Below are 22,842 nucleotides of genomic sequence, written 5' to 3' on the forward strand. Positions count from 1 at the left end.
CATCAGGTCTTACTAGGCCACACGTTCTTCTGGTCACCAGGATGAGGACAATTCACAAAGACCATACAATGAGTTCTTGTGTGTTGTTAGGTGCTTCTCAGAGGGATTCTCAGAAAGAATCCCAGCTTTAATGACAGTCATGGGTAGCACTGTAGAGATGGAGAGCTGCTTCTACGAAGCATGCCTTGCATCTTTCCAACAAGGGCAGCCGGAACTAGTTTTACCAAAGAGCAGACTGTGTGCTGAATCTCTATGACTTCTTGTCCAACTGTGGTCTGGACTTGATTGAAAAATCAGCTGACGCAAACAAGAGGCTTCATGTGTTTTGATGATATCTTTCAAACAGTGTTCTAATTTTTCTACTAAATAGCTACCTGTGACTGACATTCTTTACTTACCCCCTTTTCCTTGGTCCTACCCACCCTTAAAAATAGAACAAACAAAACAACAAAACCCGGTGGCTATTGAGAAGATTCTGACTCCATGTGTCTCAGAGCAGGACTGTATACACTCCAAGGGGTTTTCAAGGGCTGTGAATGTTCAGGCCTTTCTTCTGAGTGGATTCAACCCATCCACTTTCTAATTAGCCAACCAGGGACTCCTCAGCCTCATCTCTGTTGGGGTTTTCCCTAGCCTGTGTCATCTTCACAATCTTCACCATGCTCAAGCCCATGGGTGCAGGCACTGTGTCAATCCACCTAATTGAAGACCTTCTTCTCCTTCTCTGACCTTCCACTTTTCCTAGCATGATTCCTCCCTCCCCCCCTCCTACTTGAGGACTCCTGATAACATACCCAAAGTATGTGAGTCAAAGTTTCATCACTCTTGCTTCTAAGAAGTAACCTGGCTGCACCGCCCTTCACTTATTCACTGACTCACTGACTCACTCACTCACTGCTCTTGAGTCAGAACCTACTCATAGCTGAGCCCCCAGCAGGTTTTTAGAGGTAAATCACATGAGAGAAGACTGCCCATCTTTCTCCTGCGGAGCAGCTCATGGGGTGAACTACATGAATTCGGGTTGGCAGCGATACTCCTTACCTCTGGGCCACCAGAGCTCTCTAGTGCCACTTTATTTCTATCAATCACAAGTGTTCACACGTACTACATGGAATCAGACACTGGGACTGAGAGGGGGAAAGAACAAAGGGGCTATGTTTAAGGACAGGAAAGCATCCCAAATAAAATTAGGCATTCCAGGTGGATGTTAGCAGCAAGGTGACACACTTAAAAAAAAAAATCAGACCTTAACCATTCTGACACCAAGAAACCTTGAAAAGTGCTGGGGGTGGGGTGTCTTTCGGAATGTTTCCATAGGAGGAGCTAAAGGGCAAATTCTCTCACACCACGTTCTACAAAGTGTATTGCTAAAAATTTTCTTTCAATGTCTCCTCTTTTAGGAAGAAAATGTACTAAAATTCTCCTTTGGACCTTCAATTTAGCAGTTACTGAAATATGTATCTCTTCTCATTCTCATTCTTTAAAACTCTGACACTGGCTTAGCTTCCTGGCTTAGCTCGCCTTTGCTTCACTTCTCCTCTTTTCTGGTTTTTATTCTCTTGTGCTTTATGTGGTACAACTTATTTCTTCCTTTGATTGCATTCCCAACCAGCAAAGTGTCTTCTTAGAAGGTGCAGAGAGGCAGAGGGTATTTTCAATCCCTTTATAAAAGTTAAAATTTTTTTGTCCCAAAAATAAGAACAAGTATGAGATCAGATGCTAAACTAGGCACAGTACATGTATCATTTCATAACTAACCTACGTGGTTCATACTGTCATTATTACCTTTTACAAGAGAGGAATCTAAGGTTCATTGGGAGTGGCTGGCTCACGCAAGGTCAGACTTAGGGCACCACAGGGGCAGAAATAGGTGGCACGACAGTGAAAGCACTTGGCTACTAATCAAAAGGTTGGCCCTTCTAACCCACCAGTCTCTCTGTGGAAGGAAGATAATGCAGGCTGCTTCTGTAAAGATAGACTGTTTTGGAAACCTTGTGGAGTTTCTACCTTCTACTCTGTCCTACAGTGTTGCTATGAGTCTAAATCAACACTTGGCAGTGAGTTTACTTGTCCTGCACAGTCTCAATGGGTCTTAAGTCCCAGTGTAAGACAGCAGGTGGCAAGTATAAATAAGAGGTTTCAACAGGACTCCATTGTCTCCGTCCCCTTTCTCTAATCTCTGGCTTTCCAAACCCTCACAGTACATCTAGTAATGTCCTTGGCCCCACCTCAACTGCTGGATCAGTCTCAGGACCCAGCACAGGGGCTTAGCTCCGCATCCTGGCCTTGTGCTTATCTCTCCTCTTCCTTGTGCCGAGCCTCTGCTCCTCCATCTCCCTCCCCCTCCATAGGACTGTCATTCTGTCCTGAATCCTAGTCTATGAGTAGGGAATGTCGGCTGAATTCCTGCCAGTCCATTGCTGTCCTGATTTGCATTCTTTTCTTATTATATTCTTCTCTCCCCACAGCCCCTATGTGGGGTCCTTTACATACAAGTGGCCGCTGAGTGGATTAGTGGCAGATATCCAACACAGGACATCAATACCATCTAGTAATCAATATATCTTCAATTATTTGAATCAAGAGTTACTAAAACAGCTCAGTTGACTGTGGAAAACCAAGTGGGCAGATGTATAGCCACTATTTGTTTTTTTTTTTTTAATTTAGGTTGTTTATTTTTAATTTCAATGAACATCTACAGAGATTTTGGGATTCCATTCATTCATTGTTGCACCCTTCTCCCCGCACAAAATAGCCACTATTTGAATCATGTAAGTAAGTAAGCAGAGGCAGCAAGTTCAATGAAAAAGGATGGAGAGGAGATTTACACAGAAAGGCAGAGAAAAGACTGTGTGGCTCAGGGTATAGGTGGGGAACCACGGAGACATGGTATCTCTGCCTGATGCCTTCCTGTTCCAGCTCTTGTGAGACTTCTCTGAATCTGTACAAACTTCGATTCTCAAGACTCCTAATTTCTCTTTCCAAGAAATTTGTCTTTTATCCCCCTGACTTCGCTATAACAGTGAAAAGCGACATCACTAGACTACTTTCTCTAAGTTCATGTCAAATATGAGACGGCTTCCCCCTCTTGGCTGACGCTAGGTCCTGTTTGGGAGATGTGCTTGGACTAGCTCTTGTGAGCATTCCAGGTCAGGTTATTCCAGTAAGGGATAAGCACAAACACAGGAATAAAGTTGGAATGAGCATGGATTTTTGTCGTGGCACCTTTTAAATCTATTGTTGTTGTTATGTACTGACAAGTTGGAAGAGACCCATAGCTGACCCTCCAGTGGGTTTTCAGAGGCAACGAAACTGCATGAGAGGAGACTGCTCTTCTTTCTCCTATGGAGTAACTGGTGGATTTGAACTACATGTCTTTGGGCTGGCAGCACAGCTCCTTACTACTAGGCCACCAGAGCTCACTAAGAGTTACTGTTCTCCAATGGTCTGTGATCACCTTTGAGATAGAGAGCTTTGGCACCCTGGAGATGAGGTTGTCGTACAGGCATGGGAGGGCCAGGAGAGGGGCCAATGCCAATTGTATCCTCATCCTTTGGATGTTCTCAAGCCGACAAAAGTGAAGAATTAGGATCATTAACTTCTCTAGTTCCTGGATGGACACTTAGGGCAAACTCCTCATTCTACCCGGAGACCCAAGAATGAAAAGACAGTGGTAACTGGTAAATTTAGTGAGCTTAGGCAGTGTGCCAAACACTTTCTACAGAGCAGTTCTCTTGTCTCTCTCATTGCTGTCAAGTCAGAGCTGACTCGTCATTGGATTTCCAATACTGTGAATTACATGGGAGATTCCATCTTCCTCTCACTGAGTGGCTTGTGGATGAGAACTACCCAAAAGGAACAGCCTTTGTATTTAGGCCAATTCACTTAGTCCACCTGGTGACCCTGTGAGGTCAGCACTATTAAATTCTCATTAAGCAACTGATCCACAGCTACACAGAGAGGAAGTGGTGAAGTCAGGATTTGAACCCAGTGTCTGTCTAGTCAGAGTCAGAGCTTTACTAGCCATCCTACAAGCATTGACAATAACTGGAGCTTTAGATATAATAAAAGCTAGGAAAGCCAGAAAGATCATGTACATGTGACCTTCCCAACTGGATTAAAAAAAAAGCATGTTGTGATTTGTGGCAAAACATTTGAAATCCAGCAATGGCTTTACTCAAAGGCAAGTTAGGAAAAGTTTAGGAAATTAAAAAATCTGGAAAACAAAACTTTAGCAGACATATGTTATCTCCAATGATTTAAAGGAAATAAGAAAACATTTTCAAACCCTTCAACTGGTGCCCAGAACCTTATACACTGTGACAGCTTCAAAGAAAAAGAACACCTACTTGTTATTGATTCTGGAGCCACAGGTGGTGCAAAAGCACTCCGCTGGAGTAAGTCATTCACCACATTCTCCTTCTTGAAGGAGAAATACTTGATGCTTATATTGCTGTTGTTGGGTCCATTCTAACTGACAGCTACCCCACTTAGGACACAATGAAACACTACCTAGTCCCTCAGCATCTTCACAATCACTGCTGTGCTTGGGCCTGTTGATCTTAGCTACTAACCATAGTGGCACAAAGGTCTGGTGATCCACTTTTGTTAAGATCAACATCAAATTCATTTCCATTGAGTCAGAAACTATTCATAGCTCCAGTGGGGTTTCAGAGGCAGAAATCCATAGAAGGAGAGTGCCTATCTTTTCTCCTTGGAGTAACTGGTGGGTATAAACCACCACCTGCCTTGGGATTGACAGTGAAATTTTCTCTCCACTCGGGCATCAGAGTTTTCAGAGCCACTAAAAACTCTCATGAAATGCAGTTCTATTCTGACACATGTGGAGTCCATAAGGAGACCCTATTCCATGAGTTCATGTCTCCATCCTGCTACCAGAAAATGCTAATTGCTCTCTTTCTATCTCTATCTCTATCTCTATCTCTATCTCTATCTCTATCTCTATCTCTATCTCTATCTCTATCTCTATCTCTATCTCTATCTATCTCTGTCTAATGGTGTTTAGGAAAACTCTGCAAGTTTCAGAATTGGAAAAGAAAGTCTAACCCAGCACAATAAGCAGGTAATAGACAAAGAAGAGCTTGAGATTGTTAGCTTGCTTCCCACAATCAACACTTTTGGAACTAGCAGTCAGGAAATCAAAAGACAGATTTTATTAGGCAAATCTGCTGTAAAGGACCTCTCCAGACTGCTGAAGAGCAACTATGCCAGTCTAGAGATTAAGGTGTGCCTGATCCAGGCCAGTCATTGCAACTACTTGCTATGTGTCAGAGAGCTGGACAAAGACTAAGGATGATGAAAGAATTGAAGCCTTTGAGTTGTGGGGCTGGAGAAGAATTCTGAACACAAAACCATGGACTGTCAAGAGTACTAACAGGTCTGTCCTAGAGAGGGTGAAACCAAGCTGCTCTTTGAAGTCAAGGTTTTGGGGCTTTGTCTCATATTTTGGACATGTGGCCAGGAAGGACTAGTCCTTGGAGAGGGACATCATGTTTAGAAGGATGGAGGGACAGCGCAAGAGAGGAACACCCTGGATGAGATGGAGTGACATGGTTACTGGGGTTTTGAATACAGGTGTGTCAGAGATGATGAGATTGGCTCAAAATAGGACAGGGTTCACAGCTATTGTGTATAGAGTTGCTAGAAATAGCAAGTGACTTGAGGGCACATAACAACAACAAACAATAATGATGACTATAATGATCGGGGAGATACTGAGTGCTCTGAGAACACTTAGTAAAGGTATCACTTTAATACAGTCTCAGGGAAGCCCTCCAGCAAGGACTGAGGGGTCTCTCAGAGTACACCAGTTCAGGAAGTGCTAGACAATGTTCTATTTTGGGAAGAGACACAGATGCAAAAGGTCAAAGTTCTTTGGGGAAACAGAAAGAAGTTCTGCACAGACAAATCTCAAGAGTTGTAGCAAGAAATTAGATCAAAGAGGGACAAAAGAACCAGATTGTGGAGGGCTTTTCAGGTTTCAATTAATCTGTACTTTAGGTTCCATGAGAAGCCTAACATTTTAATCGAGGAGATAACACGGTCAGTTGTCTTTTAGAAAGATGATTGTGTGGCAGTTTAGGTAGTAGGAAGAGGATGGGAGGCAGGAGACCAAGAGGCTAGTGCAGCAATTTAAGCAGGGGTGAGGACGACTTAGTGTAGTGGGGTCTCTGGGTGGTACAAACAGTTAACATATTCAGCTACGAAGAGGTTGGAGTCCACCCAGAGACACCTCTAAAGAAAGAGCTAGTAATCTACTTAAAAAAAAAATTCATTAGGCGAGCTCTGGTGGCCTAGTGGCAAGAAGCTGCACTGCAATCCCAGAGGTGTATGGTTCAAATCCACCAGATGCTCTGCTGGAGAAGGAGGAACAATCTCCTCCTGTACCAGTCAGATCTGATCTGACAGTACACACACACACACACACACACACACACACACAAAATAATAATTAAAAAAATCCTTAAACCCCAAGGAGTGTAGTTGTACTCTAACATACATGTACTCTAACATACAGGGAGGCTCCATGAGTTGGAACTGACCCCAGGACCCCTGAGTGTATTTGTTTTGTTTTTACACAAAGTGGGCTGGCAATGAAGATGGATAAATGTAAAGAGAACCCAGAAGGTGGCTGGAGGAAGACTCAAGGATGATGTCTAGATTTCAAGCACAGGTATGTGGGTGAATGGGAGGCAAGTAACCTCACAGATGCAGGTAGGCTAAAGAAGAAACAGTCTACATGGGATGCAGAGTTTCCATAACAATGACTATGAACCAGTTCCTTTTGGGTTGTTACAACTATCTTCCAGTGTAATATGTATTTGCCTCTGTCTCCGACAAGGGAGTATACACTGTCCTTCCCCCATGCTCTCCAGACACCAGCATCATGATTGCCAGCAAAACTGTTACAATTTTTCATTCATTTTCCTGGTGTTTTACTGTTATTATAACATTAAAATTTATACTGAACAGTATTATTACAATTTTCCACTGCTAATGGAATTATTATTTTTGTTCATTTATGTTTGAAATCCATTAGCATAAAAATCTACCTCTAACAATTTCCTCTGTGATTTTTAATGCCCTTGAAACTTGCAGTGAATGATAAGTTTGCAATAAGAGAATGCTGGTAAGCATATAAACATTTGTCTTGGGGGGAAAAAAAGAGCTTTTTATTTTCATACTGGCTGGACTCAGGTTCTTTGATAGAGCGATGGGAAGGATGTAAGGTATTACAGGCTGAGAACACAGTGTTAGTTTGTAGATGTGTTCAAACAAGTTTCCCAGCTATTCAGAGGACAATTTTATATGCTAGGAGGATTCATATTCTTGTTCGTTTTTATGTTGTTGTTCTTACCTGACTTACAGAAGAATGGGGGCAAACTATGAATTTTTGGGTAACAAAAGGAGCCACAATCACTCTATTCAAGTGGCTTTCAAAGGAGCTGGGGTAGGGGTGGGGGTTGAATCATGGCCGCCAGTGATCTGGACTCAACTCAGACTCACTGCTGTGGAACTGAAATCAGCTCACACCTGAGCTGGCACTGGGGTTCCGAGGCTGCCAATTGCATGGGAAGAGATGGCCCCATCTTTCTGCAACAGAAGCATTCCAGAAGCCTGATGCAGAGGTTAACCGACAGTATCAGATTGCCTAATAAGGAAGGCAGGCACGGTTTTCTTGAGCTAAATTACTAGTCTGTAATAAACAATCTTGGCTTAGTGGTAAAGAGTTGTACTGCTACCCTGACGGCACGTGCACGGTTCAAATCCACCAGCTCCTCTGCAGGAGAAGGCTGGGCAATCTCCTCACGTGTGATTTATTGCCTCTGTAGACACGCTGAGGGGCAGCTGTGGGTTGGTTTCTACTCAACACTATGTAACAAGTGAACAATCTCATGTTTTATCACATTAGAGATTCTTATCCTAGCTGTGGTTGAATTCTCTTCCAAACTTACAGCACCTTCCTGTGGAGTCAAAGTCTCTTTTTCAAATTTATAATCCCTGACAAAATGCCAAGCAAGCCAGGTGATTACAGGACTACTAGACCTTGTCTGTAAAATGTGGATAATAATATCTTCCTCTTAGACTAGAGATGAGGGCACCCAATGGTCCTGAAAGGACAGCTCAGTGACATTCTTAATTTCTATATGCAGTCCACAATTAAACTGCCTTTTATAACTTTATGTAAGGAAAGTTGGCCAGATGGGTAGGCAATCTGTGGCAACTTGGAACAGAAGCTAATCCCAGGAACCCACCAAGTAAGGAGTATTTTCCTAAGATGGATTGGCCTTCCGCCGAGAGGTCTCATCTATCAGTTGTCAGTGTTGTTACTGTTGTGACACAGAACAGATGATGTTCACTAGCACGATATAGTCTCAAGATTTCCCATGACCCCTGTGTGCTTCCTTCTCTCCAGCAACCTCTTAAGACAGCCAGTGCACAAGGCTGACTTTATTACCAAGACATTCTTGACCTTATTTGTACTTTCATATTTTAACCACTCTTGGTAACAAATTACCTTCAACATACTTTCAACATACCCCACAGCAGATCTTGACAAGTTAGTATGTTGCAATTCCATGTCTGAGAACCAGTAAAATGGCTCTCAAACAAAGGGCCCTTCCATGACCAGCCAGATAACATGGAAATCTCCATAATTTTACAGATGGACACAAATGAGCGATTACTAGGCTTGTCAGCCAGATTCAGAGGAACACAAAGTAATGAGATGGATGAACTTTTGATGGGCAGAGTGTGATTTTAGAACATCTGGTCAGATCTCCCCCTGCCCCCCATAGAAGAATAAAAGACGATAAATAAAATTTATAAGAAACATAAACTGATTCCTGGACATTTTAGACTATAGTCCAAAAGGATTGCTCCAAGAATCACAGTAGAAGTCAGGGTGACCTTTATTGGATTCTGTTTAAGGTTTGTGGGAAGTGTGGAGTCCAGCTGGTAGGTTTCAAGGAGAAGCATTTGGGCCTCAGTTTTGCTCAATCCCACTTGCAAAATCAGAGCATGTGCACAGTGAACTGAGAGGGGTGGGCCTGAGTCTCTCCTCCAGCCAGCAGGCCCTGGGAAGCCTGAGTCACACTTGATCCACTCAGTAGATTTGGAGCCAGAGCACGAGGAGGGCACCAGTTAGTGTCCTGTTTTTTATGAAATGCTATTTCCAGCCAGGTTTTCCTTCTCCTTACTCTCTCTCGACCTCTTTGGTGGGCAGTGAGGGCTGACTGCCCACTGAACTCTCTCAGTGAAATGGGGTCCCACCTCTCCACATTGCACAGTATGTTAACAGTCATTGGAAACCCAGGGCTCTTCCAAGATCCTCTCATCAGTCCATTTCCACCCCCCCTAACATTTGATGAAAGATGAACAAACTGAACAGGATCAGGGGCCATTTTTTCTTTATCTCTTAATGGTATGGACAGGGGCCTACATCACAAAACAACTGCAGGGTCCACATGACATGGCACACAGAACACACTTTATGGTGATTATGACTAATGAGCATCTAGGGTGTCAACGTCTCAAGACATAGTTGCAAAAACCACTTTTTTTTTTAGATGGTAATTTTGTCTTGGACAACTTGAGTATTACGCTTATCCTTTTAGCCTTTGTGAGAAAACTGAAATTGCAACACTGACTTTCAGGAAGCAAGAGACATGACGTCCCAACAATGCAGTCACAGCAACGACACAAGTCAAAGAAACTACAAGTGCATTTGGGGCAAATCTGAGACAAGATGAACATTTGTGTCTCTTCTGCATCCTTGACATGAAAATTTCCAAATTCAGCAAACAGACTTAGGTTCCTAAGGCACTGGTTGTCCAGCATCTGATACTGCAAACTTCAAGCTCCTGGGAGAGAAATCGTAAGGCTTTCACTCCATTTTTGAGTTTTGGTCTTTCTTATCCACTGGTGTATATCCACTGGTATCACTATATCTATCTCTATTGAGCTAGATATAGATATATATACCTGTTGGTATTTTCTTACCTGCTGTCGAATTTCTTCCTCCATTTTCACTGGCGAGCCCAGTTCTGCAACTTGCTTGACACCTTCACTTGCGTACCCTCCGTACTCCCAGAGCACGTAATTCTTTGAGTGGGATCCACCAATGATTGCTGACCAGTGATTGGCACGACCTGGGAAAGCCAACCAGAATTCAGTTAACATGGTTGCTGTAGCTTAAACAGACTCTCTTCAATGATGGACAAGTGTAATGGGACAATATGACCAGCACTGAGTAGCCACTTACTTTGGGTTAGACCTGTGTTTATCAGTCAACAGTAGGCTGTGTCCCTGTTCTTAAGACACAGTCAGCAAGTTAGTCTTAGGAATGTGAGGATGGGGCATTAGATGCAGGATGGCGGAGGCAGCCTAGAGCCATGAATTCTGTCTAGAGGCAGCTCAGAGAAAGGAGCAGCTGAGAGAGTTGTCAAAGCCAATCAGATTTGTAAGGGAGGAGAGGAAGAAAGGCTATTTCCAGCAGACTCAGAAGCATTAAATCACTCTGTGTGTTTGAGGATCCATAAGTAATTCAGCAGAGCTGTGTCACACTGTCAAGGGGAGAGGTAGAGAATGATGCTGGGAAGATAGGCAGGAGCCTGCTCACAGATGGCTTGGTTTTAAATGCTTAGGGAGTCCGGATGTCATTTGTAAAGGCCTGGAAACCACTGAAGGGTTCTGGACAGGGGAAAGACATGATCACATTTGAATTTTAGATAAATCATTCAGAAGAGTGCATTACAGGAAGCACAACCACAGAGGCGAGCAGAGAAGATGAATAAGGAACAGAAGTAGAGGGAGTAAATGTAGAAAAGCCTCAAGCAATTCTCAAGAATAAAATAAGTGCCGTTGTCTTCTGCCGCCTTCATGCACTTTCAAGGATCAGAACAAGTGAGTTAGCCTCATTTAAAGGATGTGGTAGGCAGTTTGGATATAAGGACATGAGCAGTCCACAGTGGTTTGGTGACATTGTCACAGGAAGGTGACTTTAATGGTGTATGCAGGAAGGAATGAATGCAGAGCATAAGAGCAGAGTGAGAGCAGAATAAAACTGGGCAGCATCAAGAAAGAACGTTATCGAGGGATTTTATCAAAGCCTTGAGGGATGGAAAGATGGGGCAGCATTGATAGTCATTATCAGTGCTTCACTGAATTTGTTTTTACATATTATTTGCATGTGATGAATACCAATGCATGTATGTATATGTATAAATGTTACTGATCAAATTACATATAGTTAATCATACAGTTAGCTCAGTTCTCATTCTTTGGGTGGTTATATAAAAGTGTGAGACTAAAGAACATTTTTTTTTATAAAAGAAGAAGAAAATTTTCAGGCAGTGTTGAAGAAACAAACAAACCAGCTGGATCTGATTGACATTTGTACCTGGTAGCCCAGAGCGGGCAGAACTCTCCACCCTGCCTCAAGCATAAGAAAATGATTTTGAACAAGGACTTTCCTGTTTCCACATGCCACCTGTTACCCTAGGGTCCTCTTCTCTAGGGCCACATCCAGAATATGGTGACAAGGTCAGGATGCAAGCTCTTCCCTGCTGAGTGCAGCCAAATCTTTGGCACATGCCGTCCTCATGTCACTTTACCTATTTGCTTGCTCATTATGTTCAACTCACAATGGGGCATGCAAGCTTCATGTTTATCCTTCAATTCCCTAGAGAAGATAGATGGGCGATGACTCACTTCCTGGGGGGCCAAGAATGTTTTAGTTGCCTTCTAAGTCAAGAGTGCTGCTTACTTATGGGTAAGCGCTGGTTGCCAGTTATGATCTTTGATATATGACATGACCAAAGGCTGACCAACATCAGAGTCTGATCTGTTCTGCTGAAACCTTCCCTAGTTACAGACTCAAGGTACCAGTCACTTAATACCTTAGTGGGTTACCACATGCTCTTCCCTCTGCACTCTCCTCCTGCTTGCCTTGGCCAATGCTCATTACTCTTTTATGATTTACTCCTGAGCTTCCCAAGAAGACCTATGCCCCATTCCCCATTGTATTTAGTATCACTCCTGCGTGCCTGCTTTCCCATTAAACCATATGCTCCCTCAGGAAGCCTGTCTAATCACTGATCCTCAGCATCTTACATTGTGTTCCATGCATTGACTGCTCATTTCTGAAGCATTTTAACTAAACAATGAAACGGAAAGATGGAAGGATATATGCTTTAAGCATGCAAGAGTAGGCTTGATTCAATTAATTATACTCAAGTGTAACTTCAATAGAGCATGCCATTTACTAGACTAAATTAATCCTGGTTGTTTGTTTTTGCTTTATTAAAAGCATTCATTTTAGAGTTGGAAGACCAGGATTCCCATCCAAGCATTGCAACTAACTAGTTGCGCAAACTTAGTCAAGCTCCAGTTACATAACTAATCCAGGTTTCAGCTTCCTTATGGGCCTCTTATGTATCGGTAATTATTTCAAATGCTTTGCTGACCTTTTCAAACTCTTACAAGAATGAAATGTAAATCCTTTCTAAAATAAGGCAAGAAATGTAAAATCACTACTGGCACACTCAATAATTACCATTTTCTCTGCCCTGTTTGTTGGGAAGACTACAAAAGTGAACAAAATAGGAAATCTGCTTTTAATTTTCTCTCTCTCTCTCTATATATATATAATATGGAATAAAATAAGTAGGAAAATGAAAACAAGCTCAGCCATACAAAGTTCAGAGAATGGACCCAGGCAAGTCTTTCCATTTATTTATTCAATTTCCATTAACTATTACCAAGCACAACAGTAGTATTGGATATTGACAGGCATCTGGCATTAACCCTGTAGGGGGGCTCACAATCTATGATGAAGAGAAAACTGATGGATAGACAGATTCCTCATAAACCAGCATGGTCAGTGACACAGAGTGAAAGGGATAGAAAAGGTCACTCTTAACCAGCCAAATCCAAAGCCACCAAGCACAGAGAAGCAGGCACCTCAAGAGTGAATTCTTATCCGAAGAAATCTGCGAAGTTTCTTAAGCGTGAATAAAATGTTGGTGAGCCTGTTCATTTTGTGATCCAATACAACTTTTATTTCCCTGCAGTGGTTTTTGTACTAATTCAAACTTTAAAGTATTGAATGACATCAACCAAGAAACAGATACTTGCAAAACTTAGAGTAAGGAGAAGAACCACACCACTGGTATAGCCTCCTTTGGGGAACAAGACAGGCATGCCTGGAAAAGAATTTCAACATTGGAAAGAAAGGCTGTGATATCAGGTGAGTAGCAGTTCTCTGATAGTGACCATGAATCAATCAGTCATTCAATCTCCCAGAGCCTACTTCCCCTGTAACAGCAGGAATAGTAATTATCTCCCAGACTTGTGAATTAATTGGGCTATGAAAACTGCAAAGAACTGTACAAAACAGGTATCAGCGCTATTACATGTATAATGCACTATCTGAACCCACAGACAGGAAGAATCTAAAAATGAAGGAGCAAAGAAACTTTCCTACCAGGAGGAGGGCTTCCAAAGACTGAGATAAATAAAAAAGAGGGTGAATCCTAGAGGAGAAACTGATGAGCCTGTAGGAGAAGGAGTTCTACTAACAACCTAGATTAAAAAAAAATTAATAAGAAAGATTTAATGGAGACTTGAAAAGATGGGGTGATAAGAGACAAAGATCAAAAGTAATTAATTATATAAACTATAATGCACATGTATGATTGTAGAAAACACAATGTATATGAATGAAGTTCAATGCATGTTCTTGATTGTAGGCAAACCAATAAACGAATTATAAAAAAAAGATACTAAACATCTAATAGGCATTACGTTAGGTATGATGCTGTCCTAGATCATCACTAATCTAGGGATGCCTAATCCCTACCACAACCACATTCTCATTTTATAGATGAGGAAAACCTCTGTGGAGTAGGAACTGCCTTGGCTCACAGAAGTAACAATGGGTAAAGTGGGTGATCAAACCCAGAGCTGTGTGACTTCTTGAGCCCACGTTCTCTTCACTTCCTCCTACTAGAATGCCAGGGACCTGAGGAAATCATATGACTAGAACGTTAGAGGGTCATTGGTTAAGATAAAAAAGAAGGTCAAGGCCAACTTCAGAGGGTGCTAAGAGCCTATCCATGATAAAAGAAGTAAGGCTATGGAAGGGGAAAAGATAATGAAGGTATTTTTCTGGGAAGAATGACATAACTATTGTTAACACATTTTGAGCGTTTACTATGTGCTTATTACCTTGTTACGTACTCAAAAGGAAAAGTCCCTTGATACCTGATAGTATTATCATGATTTCCTCGTCTCTCTTGCCAGTGGTTGTAATTCCTGTGTCACTCTCAAGCCCATAGAAAAATCAGGCATTTATAACCTTGACACTCATTCATAGCACTTCACTAGAGAATCTCATCCAGCCTTGGTTAATACAGGCAACAAATTCCTTTTATCCAGGCTTAGCTTCAGCCATCCTCTCTCAGTCCTGTTTTGGTTGCCCATCACAGCTTACAGTGAGGCTGTTATGAAATTTGTTGTTGTGGTGACAATCAAATTTCTCGAGTTCCGAAGTTTCAGCTCCCCCTTTACTTTTTTTCTTTCAGCAGAAGACCATACCAGTAAAGTCTCCTGAGAAGACCAAGATCAACACCCATTTATAGACTTAATCTATGCATTATGCAGCGTGTGACAGAAAAATGGTAGGGACTTGTCAGATCTAGTCACAAGAGTTGTCTTGGGTCATACTTCCCACTTGCCCTTATTATTCTAACTTTAGGATCAGTGCCAGAAGCTTCCTGGGTTCTGATGCTTTGGATTTGGTTACAGAATTTGGCTTCCCTGGATTTGCCCCTGGACACCACCAAGGACAAAGCTTGCACTTGCTTTCTGGCTCTTCTCTTTGGAAGCTCTAGGAACTCACTCTGATCTTGTTCTGGTTTTCAGGATCTCATTTCACAATGGCCTCCTGGAAAAAAAATCCAGCATCTCTCAACTGGGGCAGAATTTCTCCAATTTTCTATCTTTCTGCCATCTTTACCAGCTAGTTGGGGAAGGTGGAGAACAGAGAGAACAGAAAAGGACAGTAATGTACATGTGATATAGGTTTGAAAAGACAAATACAGATGTCTCTCTTTCTCTGTCTCTCACATACACATACACACAGGCAGATGCATGCGTGTGCGCACACACACACAGAAGCAGACACGACTTGGACTGCTTTGTCTGGAGAAGATGGCAGAAGGAGAAGTAAGAGTTATCAAGACAAGCAGAGGATTTAAAAGGAAGACAACTTTTCAGAAAGAACAATATGTGCAAAATTCGAGGCAAAAGAAACTCTAAGTATACAGAAGTTTAAAAAAGTTTATACAATATGTGCATGTGTGAGTGTGTGGCTGTATGTGCACACATGCATGTGTATGTATTTGTAAGGAAAGGATGATCAGAGATAAAACTAAACTAAGTAGATTATGAAGGCATGTAGATGTCTTAATAGGAAGCCTTTATTTCTTTTTGAAGGTGATGTGAATCAGAGAAGAAAATAAGATACTCCTCCCTATATACAGACAGCTGCAAAATCTCACACACACACACACACACACACACACACACACACACATTTATGTAACTTTCGCTATTGGATTGGATGAAGCAAATAGCACTGGATTAGCCCTCTATCCATATGTAACTGTAAAACTGGGTAAAAAGGAAAACACACATTTACAAATGTTGGGAAAAAAGACAGTAAAGACAATGATCCTCAAGATCAGAAAAACACAAGAGGTGAGTCTCGTGTCTGCCTTGGCTTTCTGCTTGGGGCACTTTGGATTTGTGGTGCTGGAAGATGGAGCACAAGCACTGAATGACAATCTGGCTGATGCGGATGCAGAGGTGGGAGTTCAGAGCTGTGAAAGGATGATATTTACCGTTAAGAATATAACAAAGGAAGATGTTTCGCAGAGAAGAAATTTCACAAATATGCATTCACAAATATGGTCCAATTAAATCGTGCAAACAATAAATGGCACATATGCAGGACAAGACTCAGTAGAGCTTGTCTGAGCACAGATACTAGGAAGCTGTGAACTGAATGGCAAGTCCTGAGGTCATTCAATGCTAAAGCTGTAAGAGTTCCAACCATTTAGATCAGAGAAACTTTGTTAACCATTCTGAGTATTCTGTGAGGTCTCAGAAAGGCTAAAACACAGGAGTAAAACTACTCTCACTCTTGAATAATGAACTCTCTATACTTCTCCTTAAAACCCAAAGCACTGGATAAATTCTGACTCATAGTGAGCATACAGGATGAAGAAAACAAAATTGCTGTATAGGGCTCCCAAGGCTGTAATCTTTACAGAAACAGGATGCCATAATTTTCATATTTTGGAGCCACTAGATGGGCTTGAAGAGCTGATCTTACAGTCATCAACTGAGTGCTTTAACAATTGAACCATTAGGACTTGGCTCGCCTTAGCAAAGGTTCATAAACAAGCTCTTAAGTTAAATTAACCATATCTACCAGTAAATTAATAATATATAAGCTCCAAACTCTATACTCTTTAAAAAGGAAAAAAAAACCTGCACAGGTGATATAACATTGAAATGTCTATCTTACCATAAGAAAAAAAAAATTACTAGCCATGATGGAAATAAGAAAATGTTAGAGGGAAAAAATGATGTCAGTAGAAACAGCTCCTGAGATGTTTGAGATGTTAGGTTAACACATAGGGTTTTCAAACAACCCTTGGTGGATAAGGAGTTGTGCAACTCATTCAAAGGGAGATGGTTCAAATTCACCAGCTGCTCCTTGGGGAAAAGATGGATAATCTCCTCCTGCGCAACTTATAGCCTCTGTAGACCCACTGGAGGGTCAGTTACGGCAATAAGAGGTCCTAAAGGAAAATATAGACATAATGACTGAACAGATGAGAAAATCTCAGAGAGAAAGAGACATTGTTTACTTTTTAAAAATAACCTCAAAAACAGACGGAATTACTATGACTGAAGAACAAATACTTTTATTATTGTTGTTAGGTGCCGTTATATAGACTATGACCCATGGCAACCTTATGAACAGTGGCTCTGCACTTGGCCCTATGCATTGTTCCAATGCATAACATCCAGCGTCTTTCTCTCCATTGCTTCCAAGCATGATGTCCTTCTCCAAGGACTAGTCCCTCCTGACATGTCCAAAGTATGTGAAACTGAGCTTTAAAATCCTTGCCTCCAAGGATTAACCTATTCTCACCCTTTCCAGGATGAGTATTGGACCTACTTGTTTTAAAAAACATGGTAAAGAAAAGATAACTGAACAAAACAAAACAAAACAAAACAAAAAACACCCAAACAGGACAATGGAAACAATTCACAATGAAGCACATGGTGGGGGAGAGGAGATTAAAAAAAGAATCAGTCTCAGTGATCTGTATGAAAATAATAATTGGATTAACATATGAATAATTGGAGTCAAACAAGAAAGAGATTAAGTTAGAAAAATATTTAAATATGCTTAATAATGTTTAAAGAGACAATGCCTGACAATTGCCTACATTTGCTTAAAAATGTTAACCTATATAACCAAAGAATTCAATAAATCCCATGTACAGAAAATACCAAGAAAATGGCACCTTGGTTCATCTTAATTAGTTGCTAACAGAGACTTGATCATGCTAATACGAAACCTATACTTGGACCAGGAGGCAGTCGTCAAAACAGAGCAAGGGATCACTGTATGGTTCAAAATTGGGAAGGGCTGTATGCCAGGGATGTGTCCTGTCTCCATACCTTTTCAATCTATATGCAGAACAGATCATATGGGAGGCTGAGTTCTATGAGGAGAAATGTAGCATCAGAATTGGAGGAAGATTCATCAACAATCTGCGTTATGCAGATGACACAATCCTGCTTGCTGAAACTGAGGAAGACCTGAAGAACTCGCTGCAGAAGGTCAAGGACTTGGGCCTTCAATATGGATTGAGGTTCAATGTCAAGAAGACAAAGAATCTCACCACTGGGCCAATTGGGAGCATCACGATAGATGGTGGAAAGATTGAGATTGTTCACAGCTTTAGTTTGCTTGGTTCCACAATCAACACTCTTGGCACCAGCAGCCAGGAAATTAAAAGACTCATTGCAGTAGGTAAGTATGCTGTTAGAGACCTCTCCAAAGTACTGAAGAGCAATGATGTCAGTCTGAAGACTAAGGTGTGCCTGATACAGGCCATGGTCTTTGAAGTCACTTGCTATGCGTCAGACAGCTGGACAATGACTAAGGATGACAGAAGGAGAATTCATTCCTTTGAGCTGTGGTATTGGAGAAGAGTATTGAGTATACCATGGACTGCTAAGAAAATGAACAGGTTTGTCCTAGAGAGGGTTAAACCAAGCTGTTCCTTGGAGCCAAGGATTCTAAAGCTTTGTCTGACATACTTTGGATGTGTTGCAAGGAGGGACCAGTCCTTGAAGAAGGAAGTCATGCTGGGGAGGGTGGAGGTTCAGTGCAGGAGAGGAAGACCCTCTATGAGGTGGATTGATTCAGTGACTGGGGTGACGGGGATAGGTGTGTTGAAGACAATGAGATTGGCACAGAATAGAGCTGGATTTGGGGCTGTTGTACGCAAGGTTGCTATGAGTCACAGGCATCTCAATGGCACACAACAACAACAATAACAACAAACATAGATAAAGGAGAAAAGTTAGAAGTTATTGGGGAATAGGCACAGAAGATTGCATTGTAATCAAGGTAACAAAGATAAACATAAAGGCTTGCTTCAAAAACACGGCAAACCCAATTATTTGGAATGACACCTTTATAGGAGTGGGGGAAAAAAAGAAAAGAAACTATTAAGCTAGAATTCTATATCCTGCAAAATATCCTTCAAAAATGAGGATAAAATAAGTATTTTTGAGAAATGAAAGCTGAGTAAATTTATTGCCAGCACACCTGCACTATATCAAATATTAAAGGAAGTTCTTCAGGGTGAAGGGAAATGAAAACAGATGGAAACTGAAATCTACAAGAAGGAATGAAGAAGAGTGCTAGAAATGATAAGTGTGTGGATAAGATGCACTGCCAACATCTTCTTCACTGAAGAGTTCCTTCCTTGAAATCAAGAGGCTCCAGCTTTCTCATGCTGAGGGAGGGAAAAAAAACCTTCTGAAAATTCTATCTTCTATAGACTGTCAGACTTTTTGGGAAATCCAATCTGAGCTCTCTGCTTCCTCTTTCTTGCTTTTAATTCTTTTCTCAAATCCTGGCAATTGGATCCTGAAATTCCACCTGCACTCATTTCCTCCACAAAATCTTTGAAAATTCAACTTCTACTCCCCTCTGTTCCTGCCTTTGGACAATTGCTGGTAGTAATCAGAGAAACATTACTCTCTGCTATCTTTATTTCCTATTTTAAAATCCAAGTATATTTAAATTCAGTACAATTCATTCTCTTTAGTGTTGGTCTAGCAAGTTTTCACAAAGGCATACAATCATGTAATGATAACCAAAGTCAAGATAATATTATGGTTTGGACATTTTCTTGTCCTCCCAAAACTCTCATGTGTCAAAGACGTTTTCTTGTGGATTTTCTCAGTCATTTCTCCTCCAGCTCCACCTCTTGGAAACTAAAAAAAAATTTAAAAAAATAAATTCCTATAGTTTTCCTTTACTAATATGATTGAAACGACACAGTATATGATGTTTTGTGCCTAGCTTCTTTTCTTATCATAATGCATTTGTGATTCATTCATTTTGTAGTGGTGAGTAAATCCATCTGTTTTTTAAAATGTCTTAAAAGAAAAACAAATAAAAAAAATGTCTTGAAAGAAAAAAAGGGACTTCCCACTAATTTAAATTTATCACCACATTCCCTTGCCTACCACTTACTAAGAAAATTCTGGTGGCCTAGTGATAAGGAGTTGTGTCAAGTAGCTAACTCAAAAGCTAGTAGTTTGGCTCCACCAGCAACTCTCTGGGAGAAAAATGGGCAGTCTCTTCCTGTGTGATTCACAGTCTTTAAAAACCTGCTGTAGAGTCAGTTGTGAGATGTTTCCACCTTGAAAGTGCATAACAGCTACCACTACCACTTACTAGGGAGTTCTGGTGGCCTAGTGGGTAAGGAATCTCACTGCCACTTCAAGACTGGCCATGTGAATCTACCAGCTGCTCTGCAGAAGAAAGCTGAGCATCACTGTCTATGTAATTTACTGCCTTTGAAACCCGGCTGGAGGGTCAGATAGGACCTGATGGTACATAACAACATTTCTCCAGGAAGATAGGAATTGAGAGCAAATAGAGGTAATATACAGGTGGGCCAAGGTGTTAGAATAGATGGTCCAATTATTGTGATCAGCTTCGTTGTGGTTCAGACAGCACTGGGAGGCATAAAACCTCACTTGATGGATGGAATATACAGTGGGAAATGGGAGCAGAATAAATCAAGTATAGAGACAGATTTTCTAAGAAGCAGGTGGGAGGGTTTATGACACAAACTGAAGAGCTAAAATTCAAATCCCAGCTTTAGAGTTGAGCTTGAAAACCATTAAGAGGCTGAGGAAGAAGCAGAGCCAAACAGCATTTCTGTGAGAATGTAAAGTGGTACATTCATTATGGAAAGCAGTTTGGTGTTTCCTTAGAAAGTTGGGAATAGAAATACTATTAAAGCCAGTAATTCCATTGCTAACTCTAGATCCCAAAAATATAAGAGCTGCAACACAAGCTTTACACTTCTTGGATCTCCTGAAAGAATCAAGGCCCTGAAGCCCAGAGAAGCAAGCTCAATAATGAATTCTTACACTGACTCCTCCCCTTCACTTCCTTGCTTCTTCACTCATACTTTCTAGATCACTTTGCCCATAAATTACTTCCAACTACAGCCTTCCCTCAGATTCCCCTTTTGGAAGAACCAAAAATGAGACATGGACGATCCAATTAAGACCATATGTCTGGCCTACTTAACTGCTGTCAACTCAGTTCCAATTTATAGAACCCCTAGAAAACAGAGTAACCTAGGAATCCCTAAAACAACATGATAAGGACTAGTCAAGGGGTAGCTGGAGCTACTCTTCTGGTTTTGTCAAGCACAGTGAATGGTCTTACAGGAAAAGGTGATCCTTCTCTACCCTCCCCAAAGGTCGGGATATTATCTTCATTGTCATGGGCAGCAGCCTTTATTGTCATTATCATCGCAATCCTTATTAAGAGGACCTTTGCTATCTATCATGCCTGTTACCTGTGTCATGCCCTTCATGGTGTGTTGTTTGGCATCCTCAGGTGTGACTCAGTTTGCACAACGATGTTCTGCATGATCCTGTGCCATTCTCACAATCTCTGCTATACTTAATAGTTGCCGTCACTGTATCAACCCATCATTCACAGGTGTCAGCGAATGGCCTTTTGTTCTCAGTGGTCCTGTTAGGTAGACCAGTTATCATCCTCATGTGCTAGAGAAGGGAATTGAGCTGTTAGTAAGTGGCAAGGCTGACATTTGTCCTTGGGTCTGCACAACTCAAAGCCATGTCATTTCTATTTTAATTGGATCCAGAAGCTCCGCCAAGTTCCGATCTAGTTAAGGAGTAATTTGATATCACTCATGACTATTACCTGAATTAGCTCTTGGCTGGGGACAGAAAGGGAAGAGAAAAATGATTCCCAACCAGTGTCCCAACAATACTGAAAATAATGACCTCTTGAAATTCAGAAATTTTGACCTTCTTTAGTCAAAGCCTTCCCAGCTTTTTTACTTATTTTTTTTTAACTTTGAGGATCTCTAAAGCCTGGCCAATTACCTCATTCTCGTATCAAAAGCAAAGAAAGCACTCCCAAGCACTTATCACATTGCTTCTGTAAATATTGGTTAAAGGTTTATTGTGCTCTGACAAGTAATACTGGGGTTATATTTCTCAGAAGAGAAACTTAAAAGTGTCCTTCCAAGCTGGCTTTTCCACATAAACACTGTTATAGATGGGAGGGAGGCAATATTCCTGGATAGCTTCCAAATGTTTAATATACCATTAACACCTGAGTCTGAAGCCCCAGGGAAGGAACTATATTTCACATGGATGACAAATCTAGAAATGTTTATCTAATTTTAAAAGTCTGGGGGCTTGTATTTAAAAACTCAGCAGGAGCAGTAAATAACTTTCTTTCTTTTTTTTTTTTTTAATTCTTCTTCCACTGTGTAACAGAAAGAATGGACTTCTCTCACTCTAATTAGTGCATTTTTCAGGTTTCAATCATAACTGTTGGCTAAGTCCTGTAAATAAGCAGAAACAATGCTCTTTTGTCTTTGGAAAGGTTCTAAGCAGCAGAGAGAAGTAGTGACAAATGGGATTTACTGAATACCTACTTGTACCAGGTGCTTTAATATGTATTTTCTAATTTAATTTAATTCTCAATCCTATTTCTTCAAGGAAGTAACACAGGCTCAGAGAGAACGTGTACCTTGCCCAAGGGCATATTGCCAGTGTATGGTTGAGTCAAGATCAGGATCCTTATTAGTTTGTTTTGGGGAAAGTTTTTTATTTTCCTCCCTGCCGGTGAAACAGATGATAGTCTCTAGAAAAGTTTGTCAAGCTAATAACAGAATCAAAGTTTGGTGAAGCAAGTTTACATAAAGGACAAAAGGAGAATGCAGGTCAAATGAAAAAAAAAATCCCTCTCCAAATTCCCAGTAAATGTGAAGACAGACATCTCATCTCTATTACAATTATCAAGGCAAAATCTCTAGTTATTTAAATATGGATACTATATTACAATTATGAAGAATTATCCCAGGAATGAACATGTACTTAGCAGTTGAAATTCAAGCAATATAACTGAATCAAGTTGACAAGAAAAGTTATCGGTAA

General features: G+C 41.1%; 1 protein-coding gene across 1 annotated transcript in view; it reads right to left on the minus strand.

The window, feature by feature from the left end:
- The window catches only part of SPON1 (spondin 1, extracellular matrix protein), a 438,663-nt gene that overhangs the window by 162,746 nt on the left and 253,075 nt on the right, over positions 1-22,842 (minus strand). The window contains exon 6 of the mRNA XM_006892054.1: positions 10,024-10,172. Coding sequence (XP_006892116.1) covers positions 10,024-10,172 — 149 coding nt within the window. The remainder of the gene's footprint in view (positions 1-10,023; positions 10,173-22,842) is intronic.

The sequence above is a fragment of the Elephantulus edwardii genome, unplaced genomic scaffold (genome assembly GCF_000299155.1).
Source record: "Elephantulus edwardii isolate Elephantulus edwardi_28Jun2011 unplaced genomic scaffold, EleEdw1.0 scaffold00109, whole genome shotgun sequence".
In the NCBI taxonomy this organism is placed as follows: domain Eukaryota; kingdom Metazoa; phylum Chordata; class Mammalia; order Macroscelidea; family Macroscelididae; genus Elephantulus; species Elephantulus edwardii.